The sequence below is a fragment of the Neopsephotus bourkii genome, unplaced genomic scaffold, assembly GCF_033783945.1.
Source record: "Neopsephotus bourkii isolate Nb327-2 ecotype Australia unplaced genomic scaffold, CSIRO-AGI_Nbou_v1 NB_85, whole genome shotgun sequence".
NCBI classification, from domain to species: domain Eukaryota; kingdom Metazoa; phylum Chordata; class Aves; order Psittaciformes; family Psittacidae; genus Neopsephotus; species Neopsephotus bourkii.
The window spans coordinates 139,860-166,780 of record NW_026900602.1 but is presented as its reverse complement, the minus strand read 5'-3'; the positions used below and the strand labels follow the sequence as shown (position 1 = coordinate 166,780).

General features: G+C 58.4%; 1 protein-coding gene across 1 annotated transcript; it reads right to left on the bottom strand.

The window, feature by feature from the left end:
• On the bottom strand, positions 1-26,921 carry SLC4A8 (solute carrier family 4 member 8). Its single transcript, XM_061355098.1, has 24 exons — positions 26,741-26,921; positions 20,714-20,795; positions 20,083-20,217; positions 19,557-19,692; positions 17,473-17,633; positions 14,767-14,955; positions 14,597-14,673; positions 14,348-14,505; positions 13,936-14,023; positions 13,392-13,538; positions 13,185-13,276; positions 11,084-11,258; positions 10,839-10,972; positions 10,070-10,315; positions 9,885-9,990; positions 8,948-9,109; positions 8,239-8,352; positions 7,777-7,938; positions 6,592-6,843; positions 3,618-3,686; positions 2,611-2,784; positions 2,400-2,537; positions 1,078-1,178; positions 1-88 (listed from the first exon to the last, which is right to left on the bottom strand). Exons 1-24 carry the CDS (start codon positions 26,783-26,785, stop codon positions 1-3), a joined length of 3,231 nt encoding a protein of 1,076 aa, XP_061211082.1. The 5' UTR covers positions 26,786-26,921.

Here is a 26,921-nt window from a genome sequence, read left to right as displayed (position 1 = left end):
TCACCGTGGCTCCGTGTCCATGGTGAGCGCTTTCCACACGGCCGTCTTGGGCATCTCATCCGAGATGTTGATCTCCGAGGGGTCAGCCCTGCAAAGGGGTTAGGGGTCAGCCCCATAGAGGGGGTTAGGGGTCAGCCCCACAGAGGGGGTTTAGGGGTCAGCCCCACAAGAGGGGTTTAGGGGTCAGCCCCACAGAGGGGGGTTAGGGGTCAGCCCCATAGAGGGGGTTTAGGGGTCAGCCCCACAGAGGGGTTAGGGGTCAGCCCCACAGAGGGGGTTTAGGGGTCAGCCCCACAGAGGGGGGTTAGGGGTCAGCCCCACAGAGGGGGTTTAGGGGTCAGCCCCACAGGAGGGGTTTAGGGGTCAGCCCCACAGCCCTCTCCTGGTGCACATCCCTCCTGCAGCTCCTCGGGGTTGAGCACGAGCACCTCCAGGTACCTTAAACCACTGCTGGTGGGGGTTTGGGGTCAGTCCTGAGCCCTCCATCCCCTCCTTTGGCGCTGCCCATACCCATACCCATACCCATACCCATACCCATACCCATACCCATACCCATACCCATACCCATACCCATACCCATACCCATACCCATACCCATACCCATACCCATACCCATACCCATACCCATACCCATACCCATACCCATACCCATACCCATACCCATACCCATACCCATACCCATACCCATACCCATACCCATACCCATACCCATACCCATACCCATACCCATACCCATACCCATACCCATACCCATACCCATACCCATACCCATACCCATACCCATACCCATACCCATACCCATACCCATACCCATACCCATACCCATACCCATACCCATACCCATACCCATACCCATACCCATACCCATACCCATACCCATACCCATGCCCATACCCATACCCATACCCATACCCATACCCATACCCATGCCCATACCCATACCCATGCCCATACCCATACCCATACCCATACCCCCCCCCATTGAGGGATGCTCAAGGAAGATGCAAGCAGGGAGCCCGGCCCCAAACCCCTTCCAGTTAACACTGGGAACGAGTCCCCCATCCCTTGGGGCTTTACCTCTCAGTGCTTCCCTTTGGGACCCCCGCTTGGCTGCCCTTGGCCAGCAGGCGCAGCTGGACCGAGCCCGCAGCAGCGGCTTCCATCATCTTACGGGATTCCTATGATGCAAGGGGCAAATCCAGGTCTCTGCTGCACCCGACCCCAGTGATCCCATTGGGAGCAGCGAGGGCAGCAGGGGAAGGGTCTCCCATACTGGGGAAATGGGGCTGTGGGGGTGACAAAAACACCGTCATGAGCAAGGCTGCCTATGGTGATAACCGGTGTGGGGTCAGCAGGACCCCATTGAGAGGGATGTCGCCCTGTTGAAGTGCTACAGAACAGGCTACAATGGGGGATCCAGGTTATATATATATATATAGGGTTCGGACCCCATTGTGAGGGATATCGCCCTGTTGAAGTGCTACAGAACAGGCTACAATGGGGGATCCAGGTTATATATATATATATATATATATAGGGTTCGGACCCCATTGTGAGGGATATCGCCCTGTTGAAGTGCTACAGAACAGGCTACAATGGGGGATCCAGGTTATATATATATATATATATAGGGTTCGGACCCCATTGTGAGGGATATCGCCCTGTTGAAGTGCTACAGAACAGGCTACAATGGGGGATCCAGGATATATATATATATATAGGGTTCGGACCCCCTTGTGAGGGATATCGCCCTGTTGAAGTGCTACAGAACAGGCTACAATGGGGGATCCAGGATATATATATATATATAGGGTTCGGACCCCATTGTGAGGGATATCGCTCTGTTGAAGTGCTACAGAACAGGCTACAATGGGGGATCCAGGTTATATATATATATATATAGGGTTCGGACCCCATTGTGAGGGATATCGCCCTGTTGAAGTGCTACAGAACAGGCTACAATGGGGGATCCAGGTATATATATATATATAGGGTTCGGACCCCATTGTGAGGGATATTGCCCTGTTGAAGTGCTACAGAACTGGCTACAATGGGGGATCCAGGCTATATATATATATATATATATATGGGGTTCAAACTGGAACAGGGGGAGTTTAGATTGGATCTAAGGAGGGGATCCTTTCCTGTGAGGGCAGTGAGGCACTGGAATGGGTGCCCAGGGAGGTTGTGAATGCTCCATCCCTGGCAGTGTTCAAGGCCAGGCTGGATGAGCCTTGGGTACCCTGGTTTAGTGCGAGGTGTCCCTACCCATGGCAGGGGTTGGAACTGGACGAGCTCCAGCTCCTTTCCAACCCATTCCATGATGCTCTAGGGATGCATTAACCCCGCAGTGGAAGCCAAGCTGGGACGGGTGCTGCCCGGCTCGCAGCAGCCGTTACCTCCTCTTCTTTGGCTTCGTTTTTGGCATCGTCCAACCTCTTCTTCCTGCTCTCGGGCACGAGGTCATCGAGGAAGCTGAGCTCGCGCTTGGAGAAGCACAGATCCATCACCTTCCGCACGAAGACCAGCGCCAGGACCTGCGCGGTGGGGACACGCGGTGAGGCCGCCGGTGACGCTGCGCCCCCCGCCGCGGGCGGCCCCGGCTCTCACCATCATGGGGAAGATGATGGCAGCTCGGGATGCTTTGATGGCCCAGAGCAGGACGAGGCAGAGGAGCTGGATGAGGGTGAAGAAGTGAACCTTCCGCAAGGGCACGTGGCGCAGGTAGATGAAATCCGGCTGGTGCTTGGCCGGCATCCAGAACAGCTTCAAGCGGTCGAAGAACTGCACGGGACAAGGGAGGAGGCACCCCCATGGGATGCGGGGATGCGGAGGGAGCCTTCAGCATCCTGCTTGCAAGGGGTAACCCTGGATCCATCCAGCTCCCATTTGCCCATCCATAGCCTGGTTTGCCCATGAGAGCTGAGCCCCTCAGCAAGGATTCCCAATGGGAATCACAGTCCCTCTGCATTGACAACGGGCAGTGCCCATCACTGCAAGAGAGACATTGAGGGGCAATGGGGCTGGAGCAGGGCCTGGAGCACAGGGGTGATGGGGACCTGAGGGACCTGGGGGTTCAGATGGAGAAGAGAAGGCTCAGGGGGGACCTGATGGCTGCCTCCAAGTGCCTGACAGGAGGATGGAGCCAGGAGGGGCTGGGCTCTGCTCCCAAGGAGCAAGGGATGGGACAAGAGGAACCGGCCTCAAGCTGCACCAGGGCAGGGTTAGATGGAGCTGAGGAACAATTCCTGCCCCAGAGGGTGCTCAGCATTGGAACAGGCTGCCCAGGGCAGGGCTGCAGGCACCCATGGAGACGAGGCCTCAGTGCCATGGGTTAGGGGTGGCCTTGGCACTGCTGGGAACGGGTGGACTGGGTGATGCTGAAGCTCTTTTCCACCCTGGTTGATTCCCTCATTCTGTGACTCCCCCATTTCCACATCCCCAAAACGCTGCCCCAATCCCTGGATCAGCCCCACCCCGCCTGCTCCTCCCAGCCCCATGGGTATCCCCCATCTCCCCCAGTACAAAACACCCTCATGTCCTGCCTGGCCTCGTGTCCTCCTCTGCCACCTCCATGGAGCCGAGCTCCCGAGGGCAGAAGCGCTGCAGTTCCGTACCTGAATTCCTCTGAGCGACGACACCCCCATGTAGAGGAAGACACCGTAAAGCACAGGCATTGGGATGAACTGCAGAGGACAAAGCAGTGATGGATTGGGTTAAAGGGCATGGTCAGGGGGCTCCCTGTCCTATAGGTGCTGCCTAAAACCGCTTCCAGCCCCCCAGGTTCCATTGGCTTCAAGAGGGGTTTTAAGCAGCAGTGATTTGGAGGGTGCGAGGAGCTGATGCTCTGCTTTAGGGGTCTGGTTGCATCCAAGTAATCCTGGTTTGCAGCAGGGCTGGAGGAAAAAGGGGGATTTCATCTAAAGAGAAACATTTCCTTGTGTTCTTGTGGCAAAAAGCAATGGGTCTCCTTTGAGCCTAAACACGAGGTGTCTCCTTTGAGCCTAAAGATGAGGGTCTCCTTTGAGCCTAAAGATGAGGGTCTCCTTTGAGCCTAAAGATGAGGGTCTCCTTTGAGCCTAAACATGATGGGTCTCCTTTGAGCCTAAAGATGAGGGTCTCCTTTGAGCCTGAAGATGAGGGTCTCCTTTGAGCCTAAAGATGAGGGTCTCCTTTGAGCGTAAAGATGAGGGTCTCCTTTGAGCCTAAAGATGAGGGTCTCCTTTGAGCGTAAAGATGAGGGTCTCCTTTGAGCCTAAAGATGAGGGTCTCCTTTGAGCCTAAAGGTGAGGGTCTCCTTTGAGCCTAAAGATGAGGTCTCCCCCACCAAAAGGTCTCCTTTGAGCCTAAAAGAGGTCTCCTTTGAGCCTAAAGATGAGGGTCTCCTTTGAGCCTAAAGATGAGGGTCTCCTTTGAGCCTAAAGATGAGGGTCTCCTTTGAGCCTAAAGATGAGGGTCTCCTTTGAGCCTAAAGATGAGGGTCTCCTTTGAGCCTGAAGATGAGGGTCTCCTTTGAGCCTAAAGATGAGGGTCTCCTTTGAGCCTAAAGATGAGGGTCTCCTTTGAGCCTAAAGATGAGGATCTCCTTTGAGCCTAAGTGAGGGTCTCCTTTGAGCCTAAAGATGAGGGTCTCCTTTGAGCCTAAAGATGAGGGTCTCCTTTGAGCCTAAAGATGATGGGTCTCCTTTGAGCCTAAAGATGAGGGTCTCCTTTGAGCCTAAAGATGAGGGTCTCCTTTGAGCCTAAAGATGAGGGTCTCCTTTGAGCCTAAAGATGATGGATCTCCTTTGAGCCTAAAGATGAGGGTCTCCTTTGAGCCTAAAGATGAGGGTCTCCTTTGAGCCTAAAGATGAGGGTCTCCTTTGAGCCTAAAGATGATGGTCTCCTTTGAGCCTAAAGATGAGGGTCTCCTTTGAGCCTAAAGATGAGGGTCTCCTTTGAGCCTAAAGATGAGGGTCTCCTTTGAGCCTAAAGATGAGGGTCTCCTTTGAGCCTAAAGATGAGGGTCTCCTTTGAGCCTAAAGATGAGGGTCTCCTTTGAGCCTAAAGATGAGGGTCTCCTTTGAGCCTGAAGATGAGGGTCTCCTTTGAGCCTAAAGATGAGGGTCTCCTTTGAGCCTAAAGATGAGGGTCTCCTTTGAGCCTAAAGATGAGGGTCTCCTTTGAGCCTGAAGATGAGGGTCTCCTTTGAGCCTAAAGATGAGGGTCTCCTTTGAGCCTAAAGATGAGGGTCTCCTTTGAGCCTAAAGATGATGGATCTCCTTTGAGCCTGAAGATGAGGGTCTCCTTTGAGAGATGAGGGTCTCCTTTGAGCCTAAAGATGAGGGTCTCCTTTGAGCCTAAAGATGATGGATCTCCTTTGAGCCTAAAGATGAGGGTCTCCTTTGAGCCTAAAGATGAGGGTCTCCTTTGAGCCTAAAGATGAGGGTCTCCTTTGAGCCTAAAGATGAGGGTCTCCTTTGAGCCTAAAGATGAGGGTCTCCTTTGAGCCTAAAGATGAGGGTCTCCTTTGAGCCTAAAGATCTCCTTTGAGCCTAAAGATGAGGGTCTCCTTTGAGCCTAAAGATGAGGGTCTCCTTTGAGCCTAAAGATGAGGGTCTCCTTTGAGCCTAAAGATGAGGGTCTCCTTTGAGCCTAAAGATGAGGGTCTCCTTTGAGCCTAAAGATGAGGGTCTCCTTTGAGCCTAAAGATGAGGGTCTCCTTTGAGCCTAAAGATGAGGGTCTACTTTGAGCCTAAAGATGAGGGTCTCCTTTGAGCCTAAAGTTGAGCCTAAGATGAGGGTCTCCTTTGAGCCTAAAGATGAGGGTCTCCTTTGAGCCTAAAGATGAGGGTCTCCTTTGAGCCTGAAGATGAGGGTCTCCTTTGAGCCTAAAGATGAGGGTCTCCTTTGAGCCTAAAGATGAGGGTCTCCTTTGAGCCTAAAGATGAGGGTCTCCTTTGAGCCTAAAGATGAGGGTCTCCTTTACCGGGTTCCTTGAGCCTAAAGATGATGGGTATCCATTAAGCCCAAAGATGATGGGTATCCCTTGAGCCTAAAGATGAGGGTCTCCTTTGAGCCTAAAGATGAGGGCCTCCTTTGAGCCTAAAGATGCTGGGTATCCCTTGAGCCCAAAGATGATGGGTCTCCTTTGAGCCTGAAGATGATGGGTATCCCTTGAGCCTAAAGATGAGGGTCTCCTTGAGCCTAAGATCTAGTTGGAACCAGAGATCATAAGGCCCTTTCCCACCTGACCTCTTCTATGATCCCCTGATGTGCAGGGAAGCCCATGGGGCTGATGTCGGTGTGTTCGGCTCCTGGGAACGGCTGTGCTGAGGCATTCGGGGAGCAAACTGCAGCCAGGTGAGTGCTGTCCTCTCTAAAAGGAGCAGATTTACTGCTCTGGGTACAGCCCTAAACAAGGGTGAGCTTCTAGGTTCATTCAGTGTCCTTGAGCACAGCACAGTGGGGCCTGAAGGTGCCCGAAATGGGCAGGCACCAAGGTTTGGGGTCACAGCATCATCCTCCTGCATCCCATGACTGCTCCTCGGGGGCTATGCTTGAATAACCCCCAGAGGCCCACGGTCGGGGCTGCTCTGGTCGCCCTCTTACCTTCAAGGCAGCCGTGAAGAAGACGGAGCAGCCCATGAGCACAAAGATCATCAAGCCCGTGACCCTCTGCTCGCGGATGCCCAGGAACTTGGGCTGCTCCCCTGGTGCTGAGCAGTCGGACTCCACCTTGAGGCTGTTCACGTGCGTGATGGACAGGACGGTGGCAGCCACGAACCAGGGCAGCCCCATCACGGAGCACACCCCCAGCATCACAGCCACCATGAAGAGGTCCAAGTGGTACCCGCATCCTTTCTGCAGGGAGCAGAGCAACACAGAGCATCCCAGAGCAAGGACACGCCACGAGCGGGGCCCAAACCCTGCTTGAGCTTGAGTTGACTTCTTAACACCCTAAAACTAGAGCTGGGAACAAGGATGTCCCCACTCTCTGTGCATGCATCAGACAGGAGCTCAAGCCCTGCTTGCAATGGCTCTGATCCCAAAGCTCCCTCATCCTCCTGTGTCACCATCAATGCAGGAGAGCATCCTGCCCTGCTTGCAATGGCTCTGATCCCAAAGATCCCTCACCACAACAAACACCCCCAACCACCCAAAACCCCACCTCCTGTGTCACCATCAATGCAGGAGAGCATTGCCCGCTTGCAATGGCTCTGATCCCAAAGATCCCTCACCTCCTGTGTCACCATCAATGCAGGAGAGCATTGCCCTGCTTGCAATGGCTCTGATCCCAAAGATCCCTCACCCTCCTGTGTCACCATCAATGCAGGAGAGCATTGCCCGCTTGCAATGGCTCTGATCCCAAAGATCCCTCACCTCCTGTGTCACCATCAATGCAGGAGAGCATTGCCCTGCTTGCAATGGCTCTGACCCAAAGATCCCTCATCCTCCTGTGTCACCATCAATGCAGGAGAGCATTGCCCCGCTTGCAATGGCTCTGATCCCAAAGATCCCTCATCCTCCTGTGTCACCATCAATGCAGGAGAGCATTGCCCTGCTTGCAATGGCTCTGATCCCAAAGATCCCTCATCCTCCTGTGTCACCATCAATGCAGGAGAGCATTGCCCTGCTTGCAATGGCTCTGATCCCAAAGATCCCTCATCCTCCTGTGTCACCATCAATGCAGGAGAGCCTCCTGCCCCATAGGCAGCCGTTCCCCCAGAGCAACCCCTTCACAAAGCCCTTGGGACAGGAGGGTTGGGGACGGGGTCACCTCGAGCAGCCCCTGACCTTCAGCCTGTGCTCCTTCCTGTTGACGATCACGGCAGTGATCTGCTGGTCCATGAAGATGAGGATGGTGCAGAGCAGAGCTGGGATGAGCGCGGCCAGCACCGTCCACCACGGGTTGGGTCCTATGGGGCTGATGAGCCACCCGCGGTCATCCCTGGTGGGCTGCAACGGAGCACCGGCCTCAGCACCCTGCCCCAGCCCAGCACCTTCACTGCCTCCAACCCGTGCCAATGCGCTCCCCACCCTGGGTTCAGCCCCTCCATAGGGCTCAGCACAGCCACTGCCAGCACCCATAGACCCTTCTGTTGGAGGTGTCTCATTTAGGGCCTCTTGTTTCCAGGAGGCAACAGCGCCCTTGGAGCTGGGAAAGGACCTGGTCACGCACCAGCATCATCTCCTGCCCCAGCATCACCTTGTGGTGGCACCCCCAGGGGCTGGAACCTGCTCAGACCCCTCCAGTACCTTGAACATATGGGGGACGTGGAGCTTCGGCGATGGGATCCCAACCATGAAGTCAATGAGCACCATGGTGACGATGGCGAGGAAGACGGCGAAGTCACTCACTGTGGAGCGGACCTGGGGCGAGAAACCAGAGCTAAGGGGGGCTGGCAAGCAGGGCCCTAACAGGAGGTGGAAGGAGTGGGTCTGGGGGCATCATTGGTGTCAAGCCTGGTTAACAAAGCCCCCCCACTCTGCACCGGGCAGGCAAATCCCTTGGTGAGGTTCTGGTGCTGGGGTTGTCCCTTTGAGACCTGGTGCAAGGTGATAACAGAGCTTGAATGAGGTGGGAAAGGGTTGAGTCAATGCAAGCCTTAAAAGCTCTATTACAAGCTAACGGGGCTGATGTCTGCCCCTATGCCATGCTCACATCTAATAGGGGGTAAGGCACTGAGGCATCGTTTGGACCTCAAAAGGAAGAAACAGCGTTTTCCTATGGCAGCTCCACATTGGAACCAACATTGAGCAGAGAAGGTGGGAACCAGGGAAAGCCTGATTTCCCAAGGGGAAACCCCAACCATCAGCACAGAGACACAGAGAACCAGCCCAGGGCAGGTCACGAGGCAGGCAGGGAGGTGGGAGATGCTGCTCATGGGGAGGAGCGAGGAGCATCCACGCTGATGGACACCTCGGTCAAAGTGGGGGCTGCTGCTGGACCCCATTTTCCACCTACTCTGGTTGGGAAGTAACGGCTGGTTTTAAACTTCTTCAGCAAGCCGGACAGGAGGAAGGTGGAGAAGAAGAGGATGCAGCACCAGAAGAGGACGTTAGGAGCGTAGGGGCCGTTGCGCCCGCATGCGGGTCCTCGGAACTCCCCGTGCGCACGGCGACATTCCTGGGGGACAGAGCACGGGGACACAAGGGCAGGGCTCGTGGATCAGGGAGAACCAGGGAGCTCTGGGGATCTCGGGCTGAGATCCGGGACCTTGTGGCTGTGGCTGCTGGAGGATGGGGTTTAAGGGGCAGCAGCAGCCGAAAGAGTGGGACATTGGGCAGAGGAGAGCAGGGGTGGGATCTGGTGGGACACCGTAGCACAAGACCCATGGCACGTCCTCTGTGTGAATGGCAGGAAGCTGTGGCTGGGGAGACAACAGAGGGGAAGGCAACCTGGGAACTCTTGGGGATAAGGAGGGAACGAGGCATTGAGGCCAAAACAACCATGGTGACAACAGGGACAACCCATCCCTTCCCAATGCGGGGCTGGCCACAGGGGGATGGAGATGTCCATAACAGCCATCTGAGGTGGCTCAGATGCTCCAGTTCCTGCATGTGCCTGCAGGGAATGGGAAGGCAAGGTCTGGAGCTCCTAGGACCCAATTGAGGAAGCCAGGTCCCACCTTTGAGCATGAACTCAAGCCCTGTGACTGCTGCAGCCCCCAAACCACCCCCTAGACCTTGCTCCTGGTCAGAAGCATCATCCTGCAAGCAGGCTGAGGAGGGCTGGGCTGGACAAGGGGGACCCCCCTTCCCTGGACCAAGCGGGTGACATCCACACATCCCATCGAAGCAGAGCAGCACCAGCACAGGCTGAAGCCCACCATCACCCAAAGGGCTCTGAGTTGGGTACCACAGGGATGCTCCTGGACCTCGCTGCGGCACAGGGCACTTACAGTCACCGTGAGGTTCTCCCAGGTGATGCTGGACACGTTGATCCCGTTGGTGTCCCAGAAGCGTCGGGTTTCATTGCTGGGATGGGCTGGGGGCTCGCACTTACAGCTGGGGGGGACAGAATCCAACCCATTGGTAAGGGAAAGGCGATGGAGGCGCAGCCCCGAGCGGGAGGGAAGGAACCCACTAGTAGATGGTGAGGAGGTCGAGCTTGCTGTGCATGTGCACGGGGTAGGTCTCGCGCAGGTGGCTGAGCTTCTCGAGCGCCTCATAGATGAAGATGATGCAGATGAGGGAGGCGAAGGCCTCCTCGGTGAAGCGGGTGATGTAGCACACCAGGGAGCTGGCGTCCGTGGCCACCAGCACGACGCACAAGAAGGCGGTCCAGAGCCCGATGCAGGCCCGCAGGGACAGGTAGGAGAGCGCGTGCTCCCTGGGGAGCAAAGGAGGACCAAGGGTGGAAAGGGCCAAGGCAAGCCAAGGATGGAGAGGCCAGCACAAGGCTCTGAGATGGGCTCTTCCCTTGGGGAAAGCACCTTGGCCAGGTCTTTAATGGCCATTAACAGTTCTTGTGTTAACAAGAAGGCTAATGGAGGTGGTAACACCTCTCCCACGTCACCCTAACACAGGAAGGGGCTGCTTTGGCACCCAGTCACCTCCTGCCAGCAAGCTGGGGCTTAGGAAGGAAGCTGAATGGCCAGAAGGGTGCTCAGGCATCACAACCCAAGGACTGGCACAGAAAACAGCCATTTCCCATGATGGGCTCCTGCATTTCATCAGAATCATCCAAACCCAGCGCATCCCAGCACCTTGGGCACCCCCATCCTTAGGGTCTCTCCTTCTGCTTCACTTCAACCCTAAGAACCCCAAACGGCCCCATTCATCCTTCATGCACTGAGGGCTCCTGCACTACCATGCACTAGGGCAATGCCCGCGTCACAGAAGCCAACCCAAACCTGCAGAACTTGTAGAGGATCTTCTCGAACACAAGGACGGGGCCGGTGCTGCCGAGGATGGTGAGAGGTTGGCCAGCAAAGAGGGAATACACCACACCGGTCATGGATGCGCCCAGCAGCGACTCCATGGCGCTCTGTGCAGGGGGGTGAGGAGCCAACGCATCAGACACGGGCAAAACCCAGCACGAAGCAAATCCCCTGCAGCAAGGACTTGTCCCAGGGCCCCCGAGGAGAGGGATGCTCACTATGTGGCCTTTGGTGGCCTCCCCCAGCAGTCCCCCGAAGGTGATGACGGGGGACATGCAGGCACAGTAGAGGAAGAGGAAGGATGCCAGGCACTGCAGGCTCACACCGTCCCGAAAGTCGCTCCAGAACCACGGGGCTTTGCGCTTCACATCCAGGATCAAGCCTCCAAAGAGCCTGCAGCGAGGGAGAGGAAGGGACTGTGCTTTGGGAGGATGCACGGGGTTCCCTTGGCTGCAGACGGGCACAGAACCACTTCAAAGGAAGCGTCCCCCTTCATCCCTTCCTATACCAAGGCACAGAAACACCCCCAGCAACAAGAGGACCAAGCATCCCCCTTCATCCCTTTCTATACCAAGGCACAGAAACACCCCCAGCAACAAGAGGACCAAGCATCCCCCTTCATCCCTTTCTATACCAAGGCACAGAAACACCCCCAGCAACAAGAGGACCAAGCATCCCCCTTCATCCCTTTCTATACCAAGGCACAGAAACACCCCCAGCAACAAGAGGACCGAGCATCCCCCTTCACCCCTTTCTTTACCAAGCACAGAAACACCCCCAGCAACAAGAGGACCGAGCATCCCCCTTCATCCCTTTCCATACCAAGGCACAGAAACACCCCCAGCAACAAGAGGACCGAGCATCCCCCTTCGTCCCTTTCTATACCAAGGCACAGAAACACCCCCAGCAACAAGAGGACCGAGCATCCCCCTTCACCCCTTTCTATACCAAGCACAGAAACACCCCCAGCAACAAGAGGACAGAGCAGCTCCCCTTCACCCCTTTCTATACCAAGGCACAGAAACACCCCCAGCAACAAGAGGACCAAGCATCCCCCTTCACCCCTTTCCATACCAAGGCACAGAAACACCCCCAGCAACAAGAGGACCGAGCATCCCCCTTCATCCCTTTCTATACCAAGGCACAGAAACACCCCCAGCAACAAGAGGACCAAGCATCCCCCTTCATCCCTTCCTATACCAAGGCACAGAAACACCCCCAGCAACAAGAGGACCGAGCATCCCCCTTCATCCCTTTCTATACCAAGGCACAGAAACACCCCCAGCAACAGAGACCGAGCATCCCCCTTCACCCCTTTCCATACCAAGGCACAGAAACACCCCCAGCAACAAGAGGACCAAGCATCCCCCTTCACCCCTTTCCATACCAAGGCACAGAAACACCCCCAGCAACAAGAGGATCAAGCATCCCCCTTCATCCCTTTCTATACCAAGGCACAGAAACACCCCCAGCAACAAGAGGACCAAGCATCCCCCTTCACCCCTTTCTATACCAAGGCACAGAAACACCCCCAGCAACAAGAGGACCAACACCCCCCCAAAACACAACCCCCAGCACCAAGAGGACCGAGCATCCCCCTTCACCCCTTTCTCTATACCAAGGCACAGAAACACCCCCAGCAACAAGAGGACCAAGCATCCCCCTTCATCCCTTCCTATACCAAGGCACAGAAACACCCCCAGCAACAAGAGGACCGAGCATCCCCCTTCATCCCTTTCTATACCAAGGCACAGAAACACCCCCAGCAACAAGAGACCAAGCATCCCCCTTCATCCCTTCCTATACCAAGGCACAGAAACACCCCCAGCAACAAGAGACCAGCATCCCCTTCATCCCTTTCTATACCAAGGCACAGAAACACCCCCAGCAACAAGAGGACCGAGCATCCCCCTTCATCCCTTTCTATACCAAGGCACAGAAACACCCCCAGCAACAAGAGGACCGAGCATCCCCCTTCATCCCTTTCTATACCAAGGCACAGAAACACCCCCAGCAACAAGAGGACCAAGCATCCCCCTTCATCCCTTTCCATACCAAGGCACAGAAACACCCCCAGCAACAAGAGGACCAAACCTGAGAGCCCATCCCCTCCTATGGCAACGGCCCCTTGCTCTGAGAAGCAGCAGAGCTTCACCTGTAGGTACCAACCCCTCTGCCCCCGTGCCAAGAGCAGCTCTGGGCAGTGATGCTGCGGCTGCACCCACTGGCCCCAAGCCCTGCAGTGACCCCAAAGGGGGGGATGCGCGCTCGGATTGGGGAGGAAACCCCCAAACCCAGCCCCGGGTGCTCCGCTCGCACCTCCCAGTCCGCTCCAGCTCAGGACCACTGTGCTTCTCGGCCTTGCTGTGGGATGTGCTGTCCTCCCGCGCCCCGGGCATCTTCCTCTTCTCCTGTGTGGTCGGATGGAGATGGGTACCCATGAGGAGCTTGGTTTACCCCAGGGTTGGGTTTGTGCTGGTGTGAACCGGGTCCCTGCATCCCCCCTTTCCCTTCGGCAGCACCCACCTGCGAGGGGACGCTTTTGGGGGGCTCGATTCGGATCGATGGATCCCACTCTCCCGGCGGCAGCACCGTGACCTGGTCCAGGAACTCATCGATGCCGGCCACGAGGTCGGCGCGGTCCTTGGCCTTGTAGGCAACGTCATGGAAAACCTGGCCCCAGGAGAGAGCCCGTGAGAGGGAAACCCATGGCCCTTCCCCTAGCCAGCGCAGGAAGCCCTCAAATACCCTGCTGGGAATGGCAGGAAGCATTCCCCCCTTTGGGAATAACCTGCCCATCTCTCCCGTTATCACCTCCACAGGGACCCGTCCCCCATTGCCTCTTTGGCTGCAAGAGGAGAAGCCAGCACTGGGGAGAGGGTGCTGGGACCATGGGATGAGATGCAGGATGCTCCCCAGATGGGATTCCCGCCTCCAGGATGGGAGGTGATGTGAATCCATGTGTTTGCTTTGGGATGTGGGGTCTTTGGGTTGCCGACAGCAAACCCTCCTCACTGACATAGGGATGGGGACAAGATGGGACCTGGAGGTGTCTCTTATCGCGACACACCTCGTCTGTCATGATAGTCGCCATGGACCTGCCAATCTCGTGGTACCGATGGGCTTTTCCTCCTGGTCCAAGCAGAACAAACAGGAACCTGGGCAGGGAAAACCAAGTGGGAGATCAGGACGGGTCCTTGCTCCAGGGGCGCCCCAGGAGCTCCCGGATCCCACAGGGGACGCGTGGGCACCGACGCCGCGATGAGCTGGGGATTCCTCAAACCCCATCACAAAGGGACCTTTGGGGGCAGCTTCCATTGGGGGAATTGGGTTTAAAAGAGCAGGGAAGGGAGAAGCAGCGGTGAGGAGATGGGAATGGGAGAAACGTGGCCTTCCTCCCTTGGGATGCCAAGGTGATGCCTGCAATCTGATGGTGTTCATTGGGGGGGTTATAATAAACCCTTTGCGCTCCTCATTCCAACCTGGTTGGGATGGGAACTTCCGTCATGCCCGAGAGGAGGACAGCGGGGGTGAGGCGGACGAAGGCCACGATGGGCTGGGGCAGGAAGTCCAGCTCCCCCACCAGCACGTTGGATGCTTCAGCTCCACTGGGGATCTTCTTTAGGAAGTGCAGCTCCGCCTGGGCACGACAAGGGCTTTACAGGCCCCAGCCCATGGAGCAGCGGGGTCTGAAGGAGCAGCTCCGGCCCTAAAGGGTCCATGTGCCTCACCTTGCTCAAATCCATGGTGCTGGCCTCGGGGGGGACCCCGTTCTTTGCTTCTGCACTGGTGGGGGAAGGAGCTTGGGCTGCGGGAGAAGGGAGACACAGGAGGATGCGCAAGGAGCAACGGGGGCCCAATGGGCCCCAAGCACGGAGGCAGACCCCATGGGAAGCCCGACCTGGCCGCTCGAGGAGGTGCGGCTCCGACTGCTTCCTGCTGCCGTCGGCGAAGGAGCGGACGATGGGGAGGAGGTTGTTCCGCTTGCGCTCGTTCTGGTGGCGATGCTTCCGCAGCAGCACCTCCCGCACGCGCGCCCTCGTGCGCGCCTCCAGCTCCGAGCACTGCTCCTGCTGGACCAGGAGCAGGTCTGGGGTGGGAAAGGGGAGGGAGACTCAGGGGAGGGATAGGGATGAGAGCAGCATCCCCAGGACCTGAACCCAGCATCCCCAGGACCTGAACCCAGCATCCCCAGGACCTGAGCCCAGCATCCCCAGGACCTGAACCCAGCATCCCCAGGACCTGAACCCAGCATCCCCAGGACCTGAACCCAGCATCCCCGGGACCTGAACCCAGCATCCCCGGGACCTGAACCCAGCATCCCCAGGACCTGAGCCCAGCATCCCCAGGACTTGACCCCAGCATCCCCGGGACCTGAACCCAGCATCCCCAGGACCTGAGCCCAGCATCCCCAGGACTTGACCCCAGCATCCCCGGGACCTGAACCCAGCATCCCCGGGACCTGAACCCAGCATCCCCGGGACCTGAACCCAGCATCCCCAGGACCTGAGCCCAGCATCCCAGGGACCTGAACCCAGCATCCCAGGGACCTGAACCCACCATCCCCGGTCCGAACCCAGCATCCCCAGGACCTGAGCCCAGCATCCCCAGGACTTGACCCCAGCATCCCCGGGACCTGAACCCAGCATCCCCGGGACCTGAGCCCAGCATCCCCGGGACCTGAACCCAGCATCCCCAGGACCTGAGCCCAGCATCCCAGGGACCTGAACCCAGCATCCCAGGGACCTGAACCCACCATCCCCGGTACCTGAACCCAGCATCCCCGGGACCTGAACCCAGCATCCCCAGGACCTGAACCCAGCATCCCCAGGACCTGAGCCCAGCATCCCCGGTACCTGAACCCAGCATCCCCGGTACCTGAACCCAGCATCCCCGGGACCTGAACCCAGCATCCCCAGGACCTGAGCCCAGCATCCCCAGGACCTGAGCCCAGCATCCCCAGGACCTGAGCCCAGCATCCCCAGGACCTGAGCCCAGCATCCCCAGGACCTGAGCCCAGCATCCCCGGGACCTGAGCCCAGCATCCCCAGGACCTGAACCCAGCATCCCCAGGACCTGAACCCAGCATCCCCAGGACCTGAACCCAGCATCCCCAGGACCTGAGCCCAGCATCCCCAGGACCTGAGCCCAGCATCCCCAGGACCTGAACCCAGCATCCCCGGGACCTGAACCCAGCATCCCCAGGACCTGAACCCAGCATCCCCAGGACCTGAGCCCAGCATCCCCGGGACCTGAACCCAGCATCCCCGGGACCTGACCCCAGCATCCCCAGGACCTGAACCCAGCATCCCCGGTACCTGAACCCAGCATCCCCAGGACCTGAGCCCAGCATCCCCAGGACCTGAGCCCAGCATCCCCAGGACATGGGTGCAGCATCCCCAGGACATGGGTGCAGCATCCCCAGGACCTGGGTGCAGCATCCCCAGGACATGGGCGCAGCATCCCCAGGACATGGGTGCAGCCTTGCTCAGCAAGGAGCTGCAGTAGAGCTCAGCCTCTGCAGGGATAGGGATGCCTTTGGCTGAGAACCATCCTCTGCCAGAGAAACTGATTGGTAACTGGTAACTGGTAACTGATATAACTGATAACTGGTGACTGATAACTGGTAACTGATAACTGATATAACTGATAACTGGTGACTGATATAAACTGGTAACTGATAACTGGTAACTGGTAACTGATAACTGATATAACTGATAACTGGTGACTGATAACTGGTAACTGATAACTGATATAACTGATAACTGGTGACTGATATCTGATAACTCATAACTGGTGACTGGTAATTGATAAAGTAATAAACTGATAGAACTGATAACTGATATTACTGATAACATAACTGGTAACTGACAACTGATAACTGATAACTAAGAACTGATAACTGATAACTGGTAACTGAAAACTGGTAACTGGTAACTGATAACTGTTATAACTGATAACTGATAACTGGTAACTATAACTGATAACTGGTAACTGGTAACTGATATAACTGATAACTGACAACTGATATAGTAAACTGATATAACTGATATAACTGATAGCTGGTAACTGCTAACTGATAAACTGATAACTGATAACCAATAAACTGATAATAAGCTGAGAACTGATAAAGTAATAAACTGATAATGGATAACTGATAAAGTAATAAAATGATAACGGATAACTGATAAGTGATAAACTGATATCTGATAAACTGGTATCTGATAAACTGATATCTGATAAACTGGTAAACTGGTAAACTGGTAAACTGATAAACTGATAAACTGGTAACTGCTAACCTGGCAGACTAGTAAAGAGATAACTGGTAAGTTATAAGCGATGAGCTCTGCCTTTCAAGCTCCTCCACCCTGAAGCTAGGGCCAACGAGAAGCCACAACGTGAGGCAACAACTTGCCCTGAAGAGCTTCCTACTGGGGTTCATCTCCCGCACAGACCCCCACTGCCAAGAGCTGAGCCCTGACACACGCTCCTCTGTGCCTGGGGAGCACCCCCTAACCCCACAGACCCCTTTCCAATGGAGCCCTATGGGGCGGAGAAGCCGTGGCCCTGCCCCAGAGGCTGCGCGCTTGAGTCAGGGCTGCGGTACCCGCGATCTCCTCCATGCTGGTGGCGCGGGCGTCCAGCAGCACCAGGCCGTTGAGGAGGCAGCTCCTCAGCTCAAAGAGGCTGTGCAAGGAGAGCGTGGCCACGTAGGGCTTGCTCCAGCGCTCGCCGCCGTCCTCCACGTCCTCCTCAAACTTCAGCCACCTGCGGACAGCGGGCACCATCAGCCCCATGGCACCATCAGCCCCATGGCTCCATCAGCCCCATGGCACCATCAGCCCCATGGCTCCATCAGCCCCATGGCACCATCAGCCCCATGGCACCATCAGCCCCATGGCACCATCAGCCCCATGGCTCCATCAGCCCCATGGCACCATCAGCCCCATGGCACCATCAGCCCCATGGCACCATCAGCCCCATGGCACCATCAGCCCCATGGACGGACCAGCCCCATGGCACCATCAGCCCCATGGCACCATCAGCCCCATGGCACCATCAGCCCCATGGCACCATCAGCACCATGGCTCCATCAGCCCCATGGCACCATCAGCCCCATGGCACCATCAGCCCCATGGCACCATCAGCCCCATGGCACCATCAGCCCCATGGCACCATCAGCCCCATGGCACCATCAGCCCCATGGCACCATCAGCCCCATGGCACCATCAGCCCCATGGCTCCATCAGCCCCATGGCACCATCAGCCCCATGGCACCATCAGCCCCATGGATGGACCAGCCCCATGGCACCATCAGCCCCATGGCTCCATCAACCCCATGGATGGACCAGCCCCATGGCACCATCAGCCCCACGGCACCATCAGCCCCATGGCTCCATCAGCCCCATGGCACCATCAGCCCCATGGCACCATCAGCCCCATGGCTCCATCAGCCCCATGGCACTGAGCAGCCCCATGGCACCATCAGCCCCACGGCACCATCAGCCCCATGGCATGGACCATCCCCATGGCACCATCAGCCCCATGGCACCATCAGCCCCATGGCACCATCAGCCCCATGGCTCCATCAGCCCCATGGCACCAACCAGCCCCATGGATGGACCAGCCCCATGGCACCATCAGCCCCATGGATGGACCAGCCCCATGGCTCCATCAGCCCCATGGCACCATCAGCCCCATGGCACCATCAGCCCCATGGCACCATCAGCCCCATGGCACCATCAGCCCCATGGCACCATCAGCCCCACGGCACCATCAGCCCCATGGCATGGACCATCCCCATGGCACCATCAGCCCCATGGCACCATCAGCCCCATGGCACCGTCAGCCCCATGGCTCCATCAGCCCCATGGCACCAACCAGCCCCATGGATGGACCAGCCCCATGGCTCCATCAGCCCCACGGCACCATCAGCCCCATGGCACCATCAGCCCCATGGCACCATCAGCCCCATGGCTCCATCAGCCCCATGGCACCATCAGCCCCATGGCACCGTCAGCCCCATGGCTCCATCAGCCCCATGGCACCAACCAGCCCCATGGATGGACCAGCCCCATGGCTCCATCAGCCCCACGGCACCATCAGCCCCATGGCTCCATCAGCCCCATGGCACCATCAGCCCTATGGCACCATCAGCCCCATGGCACCATCAGCCCCATGGCACCATCATCCCCATGGCATGGACCAGCCCCATGGCACCATCAGCCCCATGGCACCATCAGCCCCATGGCACCATCAGCCCCATGGATGGACCAGACCCATGGCACCATCAGCCCCATGGCACCATCAGCCCCATGGCAGGGACCAGCCCCATGGCACTCACCAGCCCCATGGCATGGACCAGCCCCATGGCACCGAGCAGCCCCATGGCACCATCAGCCCCATGGCACCAACCAGCCCCATGGCACCATCAGCCCTATGGCACCATCAGCCCCATGGCATGGACCAGCCCCATGGCTCCATCAGCCCCATGGCACCATCAGCCCCATGGCACCATCAGCCCCATGGCATGGACCAGACCCATGGCACCATCAGCCCCATGGCACAGACCAGCCCCATGGCACGGACCAGCCCCATCGATGGAGCTGTGGGTACCACAAGGAGAAGGCTCCACGCACCCGCTCCTGCAGCTGGAAGAGCTCATCCCGATCACCCCCCGCAGGGCTTTACCTCGCTGTCTCCTTCCACTCAGCATCCTTGCCCTCCTTGAGGCTGATCTCATCCAGCTCCGTGAACAGCTCATGGGGAACGTGCTGCTCGTCCTCCTCGGTCCCGAGGATGAACTGCACCCGCTGGGACGGGGTGTCTGCGGCCAGGAGACAGAGCCCCGTCCCATTGCTGTGCCCCAACCCGCTCCCATGCATCGGATGGACCGGCAGCAGCTCAGCCATAAATGGTCCATCTGCCCCTGGCTTGCACGGAGCCATGGGGATGGAGAAGCAGCTTCCCATGGGATGGGCTGCTTCCCTTCCCCACATCCCCCTTTAAAGCCTGGATCCCGCTCATGGATGCCTCTACAAAGGGATCAGGCCAGGCCAATGGGATGAGGTTCAGCAACGTGACTCCCCTTTCCACTGCCTTAAACTGATGGAACAAATGGGGAAACCCTGGGAAAAGGGGCTCATTCCCTCCCCACGTTCCCTAGGGATACCGGGGAGCAGCCCCAGTGCCCACCAGTCCCCGCTGCAGCACTCACAGTGCTCGCCCTGCTCCACGGGGGCAGGATCCTTCTCCCGTTCCCGTTTGCGGTCCTTGCGGCCGTGGGGCCGGTGGTGCCGGTGGCTCTGGCGCACCAGCGGCATCCGCACCCCCACGTACAGGGTCCGGTGGCCTGCGGGGGGAGCAGCGCTGGCATCACTTGGTGCTATGGAGAGGATGCTGGTGCGGCCGGAGCATGGGGATGCGGGGAACAGCAGCATCCCTTCGCTGTGCGCTCCCTGCATCCCTGGCGGTCACAGAGCTGCCCCTTCCCAAGCCTATGGTGCTCAACCCTTGCCACCACGGTGATAAATGATGGCTCTGGGTCATCCAGAAGCATCCTGGAGGACTGAGGCTGTTCCCTAACAGGAGGGACCACATTTAAAGGCCTCGAATGGCACAAGGTGATGAGAGATCAAATCAGTGCCCCCCAATGATCCCATCGACGCCCTGAATCACCCATCCCCATGGGGGCTTTTCCCCTCTCTTTGTCATCCAGAGCATCCCCAAAGTGCCATAACCGAGCTGCTTCACTAAGGAGCTCAATGGGGTTTGCTGCCCCAAGCAAAGGACATGGCAAGGACTCCGTGCACCCGTGGTCCCCCCCCAGCATCCCAGCGCACGCTCACCTTCCAGCTCCTCCTTCTCATAGTGGATGTTGACAACGTTGCTGGTTCTTCCCTGGTCAATCACTGCCTCCTCGTCCTGTCTCTGCTCGGCAAGGAGGAGAAGGCACAAGTCAGGTTTGGAGACCCATGCAGCGGTTTGGGTTGGAAGGGACCATCAATGCTCATGGATTCCAGTCCCCTGCGATGGGCAGGGATGGGAGCAACTGGAGCAGGCTCCAGAGCCACGTCCAGCCTGGCCTTGGATGCATCCAGGGGTCCCTCCATCAGCTCTGAGCAGCCTGGGTTTTACCACCCCCATTGCCAAGGATTCCCCCCTCACATCCAGCCTCAATCTGCTCTTGTGGTTCAAAGCCATCACCCCTCATCCCACCGCATCAGGCCAGGCTGGAAACTCTCTCCCCATCTTCCCTATCGGCCCCCTAAGCACTGAGAGCCCACAGGAAGGTCTCCCCTTAAGGAGCCTTCTCTCATGGGAGCAAGCCCAGCTCACACCAGAGATGCTCCATCCCTCGGAGCGGTTTTGTGCCCCCCTTTGGTCCCTCTCCATCAGGTCCATGCCCTTCCTGTGCTGAGGACTCCAGAGCAGAGCAAAGGGGCAGGATCGAGGTGCTTGACACCCCTGGATGCAGCCCAGGATAGGGGTGGCCTCTGTTCTGCAAGCACCCATTGCCCGCTCATGGCCAGTCTTTCACCCACCAGTACCCCCAGTTCCTTCTGGTCCACTCCATCCCTCCAGCCCCCAGTTTGTGTTGATACCAGGGTTGCCCCAACCTACATGCAGGACCCTACACTTGGCCCCATTGAACCTCATGAGGTTCGCATGGAAGCCTGGCCAAGTCCCTCTGGATGGCATCCTGCATCCTGCATCCTCCATCCTGCATCCTGCATCCTCCATCCTGCATCCTCCATCCTGCATCCTGCATCCTCCATCCTGCATCCTGCATCCTCCATCCTCCATCCTGCATCCTGCATCCTGCATCCTGCATCCTCCATCCTGCATCCTGCATCCTGCATCCTGCATCCTCCATCCTGCATCCTGCATCCTGCATCCTGCATCCTGCATCCTCCATCCTGCATCCTGCATCCTGCATCCTCCATCCTGCATCCTCCATCCTGCATCCTCCATCCTGCATCCTGCATCCTGCATCCTGCATCCTCCATCCTGCATCCTCCATCCTGCATCCTGCATCCTGCATCCTGCATCCTCCATCCTGCATCCTGCATCCTGCATCCTCCATCCTCCATCCTCCATCCTGCATCCTGCATCCTCCATCCTCCATCCTCCATCCTGCATCCTGCATCCTGCATCCTGCATCCTGCATCCTCCATCCTGCATCCTGCATCCTCCATCCTGCATCCTGCCCCTCGGGCACATCAACTGCACCACTCAGCATCGAGCCACCTGCAGATGTGCTGGCAATGCCCTCAGTCCCAGTCTGTGTTGTTGGTGATGGTATCAAACAGTGCTGGTGCCAGTACAGACCCCTGAGGGTCACCCCTGGTGTCCATCCGGACACTGAGCCATTGACCGCTACCCTCTGGATCATAGGATCATGGAATCAAGGAGTGGTTTGGGTTGGAAAGGACCGGAAAGCTCCAATCCAGCTCCAAGCCCCTGTGTCCAACCTGGCCTTGATGGGATGGAGCATCCAAACCTTCTCCATTGAACCCATCCCAGTGCCCCAGCACCCTCACAGGGGAGATCTCCCTTATCTCCAATGTGAGCTCCCCCTGTTCCAGTCTGAGCCCATCACCCCTTGTCCCATTGCTCCAGTCCTGATGCAGGTCCCCCCCAGCATCCTCAGGCTTTACAGAATCCCAGCTCCCGCAGCCCTTCCTTTGCCCACTGCTGCAGCTGCACCACCATGGAAGGCCAAGGTGGTCAGGCAGGACTTGCCCTTGCCTGGCTTGGAATCACCTCCCTGTCCCCCCTGTGCAGAGCTCCCCTGCAGCCATCATCCACCCCTGCATCCATGCAAGCCCATGAGCATCACCCCTCTGCAGCCCCCTCCTACAGCATCACCTCTCTCGTCTATAATGGGACCCTGGAGGTATTTAGTGCGGGGGGGGCTGAGTGGTTTGGACCCCTCCTGCCTCCCCCCTGCTTTGTTCTTGCAGTTCCTTTCTACAAAGACAAAAAGGGATTTCTGAAAGGGGGGGAACCCCAAACCCCAAACCCCAAACCTCAAACCCCGAACCCCAAACCCCAAACCCCGAACCCCAAACCCCAAACCCCAAACCCCGAACCCCGAACCCCAAACCCCAAACCCCGAACCCCGAACCCCAAACCCCAAACCCCAAACCCCAAACCCCGAACCCCGAACCCCAAACCCCAAACCCTGAACCTCAAACCCCAAACCCCGAACCCCGAACCCCGAACCCCAAACCCCAAACCCTGAACCTCAAACCCCAAACCCCAAACCCCAAACCCCAACCCCAAACCCCAAACCCCAAACCCCAAACCCCAAACCCCAAACCCCGAACCCCAAACCCCGAACCCCAAACCCCAAACCCCAAACCCCAAACCCCAAACCCCAAACCCCGAACCCCAAACCCCAAACCCCAAACCCCGAACCCCAAACCCCAAACCCTGAACCCCAAACCCCAAACCCCGAACCCCGAACCTCAAACCCCAAACCCTAAACCCCAAACCCCAAACCCCAAACCCCCAAACCCCAAACCCCGAACCCCAAACCCCAAACCCTGAACCCCAAACCCTGCCCTTCTGGCGGCAGCTTTCCCCCCGCAGTGATGCCTGCACATCCCTCTACACAGCACCGGGCACAGGGCACGGCACCAACAGCACCCCTCAGGAACCTGCAGGGGTGAAGCATCACTGCTTGGAGCATGGAGAGCACCGGGTTTTGGCCTTGTGGGGCTGGGAGCCGGTGCTGGCAGAGCCTTTGTGCCTCAACAGCCACCGGAGCAGCCAGGAAGGAGCCGTTCTGCTCCCCTTTCCCTTTGCCACGCAGCCGGGCCGGGCATCACCAGGGTTAGAGCCTCAAAGCCAACCCCATCTCACAGCTGCAGCTTCCGAAGGGGTCTCCTTTCCTTCCTCCTCTTCAGGCTGCGCTCCCAATGGCCATGGGTGCCTTCAGTGCCAAAGGGAACAGCCACCGGCCGGCTGCTCCCGTGCCTGCCTGGGCTGAGACTCCCCAAGAACGTGGTCCCCACGCAAAGGAAACCTCTGCAGGGCCGAGGTTCCCATCACTTCCCAGTCATTCCTCTAATGAAGGCCCAAAGGGAAGCGCTGGCTCTACCAACCCTGCTGGATGCGCTGAGCACGAGGAGCAGACGCTGGTGATGCTGCTGCTCCACAGGGACCCATTGCAGACACAGCTCGATGCCACCTCCTGCCAGCCCCATGGGACTGTGTTACCGGTGCCTCCGCTTCCCCATCCTTTTCCCATTGATCCCCCCCATTGCCTGTGGCCCTTTGGTCTGTTTGGATCTTGGCAAAGCCTTTGGCACCGTGCTCTGATGGAGAAACCGGCTGCTCATGGCTCCATTGATGGGTTGGAAAGGGGCTGGGTGGCAGAGCCCAAAGAGCGGTGTGAGCGGTGTCACATCCCCCGGTGTCCCACAGGGCTGGGTGTTAGGGGTGATGCTCGGGGTCATCATTGATGATCCGGATGAGGGGATGCAGGGTACGACACCCGCCTGGGTGGGAGCGTTGATGTGCGGGAGGCTGGGATGCTCTGCAGGGGGATCTGGCCAGGCTGCATCCATGGCTGTGCCAATGGGGTGAGGTTCAAGGAGGCAAAGGGACAGATCCTGCACTGGGGCCACAACAACCCCATGGAATGGTGCAGGCTTGGGGAAGAGCGGCTGGAAGCTGCTCATGGGGAAGGAGCTGGATGGATGGAGCTGAGCAGGAGCAGCTTGTGCCCAGGGAGCCCCCAGCATCCTGGCCTGGCTCAGCACCAGTGCAGCAGCAGGGCCAGGGCAGGGATTGTGCCCCTGCACTGGGCACTGGGGAGGCTGAACCTCAAATCCTGTGCTCAGCTCTGGGCCCCCTCACTGCAAGAGAGACATTGAGGGGCTGGAGTGGGGCCAGAGCAGGGCAATGGGGCTGGAGCAGGGCCTGGAGCACAGGGGTGATGGGGACCTGAGGGACCTGGGGGTTCAGATGGAGAAGAGAAGGCTCAGGGGGGACCTGATGGCTGCATCCAGGTGCCTGAGAGGAGGATGGAGCCAGGAGGGGCTGGGCTCTGCTCCCAAGGACCAAGGGATGGGACAAGAGGAACCGGCCTCAAGCTGCACCAGGGCAGGGTTAGATGGAGCTGAGGAACAATTCCTGCCCCAGAGGGTGCTCAGCATTGGAACAGGCTGCCCAGGGCAGGGCTGCAGGCACCCATGGAGACGAGGCCTCAGTGCCATGGGGCAGGGGTGGCCTTGGCACTGCTGGGAACGGTTGGACCAGATCTTGAGGCTCTTTTCCTCCCTGGTTGATCCCATGGCTCTGTGGCTGTGACTCCTCCAGAGCCACCCCTGTACAATCCCAGTTCAGGGTCCTCATTGAGAGCATCATCAACAGGGGCACAAGGAGCGACCATTACAGAGTCAGGGCCTCCATCCCTTTGGTGCTGCAATGAACCCCATCAGGCAGAGCCAGTCCATGGCATGGAAAGGGCCAGGGAAGCGGCTTTCCCCCTCTCCTCACCCTCTCCATCCCTGCTTCCTTTTCCCAGCTGAGCTATTCCACTGTTCCCATCCCAACAGCTCCAATGGACGCCCTCAGCACAAAGGTTACCTGTGAAAGGTGACCCCAGGGTGTTAAATAGCACAGGGGAGGAAGGTGACACCGAGGCCTCCCCAGCTCAAATCCCATCCTGACCCAGGCTCTGCTTCTCTGCTATTGACATTAAAGCCTCAGGAGGAAGCAGAACAAGGGGCACCTGCGGGTATCCCATTGCCCTTCCCAGAACCATCCGGAGCCCCAAGGAAATGCCCCCATTCCACACTCACTCGGTCCCCATGAGGCCGCTCAAATGGGCTCAGAGGGGTTCATTCCCTAAGGAGACGGCTGCAGGATTCAAGGGTTTCCCAGAGCTGCTGGGATGGGATGGGATGGAGCGGGAAGGAGGTTATCCCATCCCAGGCTGGGTACCAGCACCTCCCTCTCCATCCTGTGCCTTCATCCCCCGGGCTCAGTGCTGCTCCCCGTGCCCTGGGGATGCTCTGGTTGGGCTCTGGGTGCTCCCGGTGCTGGGGAAGCCAAGAGCATCCCTGTGACCATGCAAACCCCAGAGGGGGGGTCAGTGTCATTGACTGACCCCGATCCTGGTGGTGTTATGGGATGAGGGCATCAAGAGCCAAACCGGGGGCTGCTGTGGAGGGGGAGCAGGAGACCCCCTCCCTGCCCCTCTCCATCTCCATCCTGAATGCACAAAGCCACATCCCGGTGGCTCCATCCTTCCCCGGGCCCCCTCCAGGCCCTGGACCAGGGTTTAAGGGCCCCCCAGCGGGGCTGTGAGGGGAAGGATGCGGGTCCCATCCCAGCACCATCGGGAGGTGTCAGCGCTTGCAGGGGGAGGTGTGAATCCCTCTCGCTCCTCCCCATGAGCTCTCGTTCCGGATGAATCAATTCCCACCTCGAGAGCAGCTCCCGCAGCCAAATCCCATGGGGTCAGGCAAGGAGATGCTGAAAGCGGGGGGGGGGGTGCACCCCAACACCGGGCACAAAGCGCCTGGTGGACACAAAAGCATCCCCCCAACCCCCCCACCCCGTCGTGGGGCTCTGGGGGGGGCAGCGGCTTTGTTCCCCCTCCATAGGACCCACAGCATCACCACACACAGATGCAGGGGACAAGAGGGGGGGGCACAAAGGGGAGCCCCCCAACATGCGCCCTCCTCCCCTGCTCCCATCCCCCCTCCCCCCCATCTCCACCCTACAGATGCCTCGCACCCCCCATTTTACAGCCACATCCCAAGCACCCCCCCCTTTAGACCCCCCCCCCCCCATGCTCCCATCCCCCCATCAGTGCCGCAGTGAGCGGGCACGGAGCATCCCCCCCCCTCCCCCACCTGGTAGCTGAGGATGCCGCCGGGCTCGTTGCTGCCTGCGGGCATTGCGGGGCCGGGGCCGGGGCCCGCACCCCCCCCGCGGCTGGGGGCCAGGGGGGGCCGCTGCCTCCTGCAGCCCCGGCACCGCTCACACCGGCTCCGCCATCGCCCGGAGCCGGGCACAGGCCCCGCCCAGGGCCGG

Coding starts and splice junctions, on each gene's coding strand:
- SLC4A8 (XM_061355098.1), bottom strand. CDS start 26,785: ATGCCCGCAGGCAGCAACGAGCCCGGCGGCATCCTCAGCTACCAG. Junction 13,277..13,391: donor CCAAAAGCGTCCCCTCGCAG/GTGGGTGCTGCC, acceptor CCGACCACACAG/GAGAAGAGGAAGATGCCCGG. Junction 89..1,077: donor CCAAAGGGAAGCACTGAGAG/GTAAAGCCCCAA, acceptor ACCCCTTTGCAG/GGCTGACCCCTCGGAGATCA.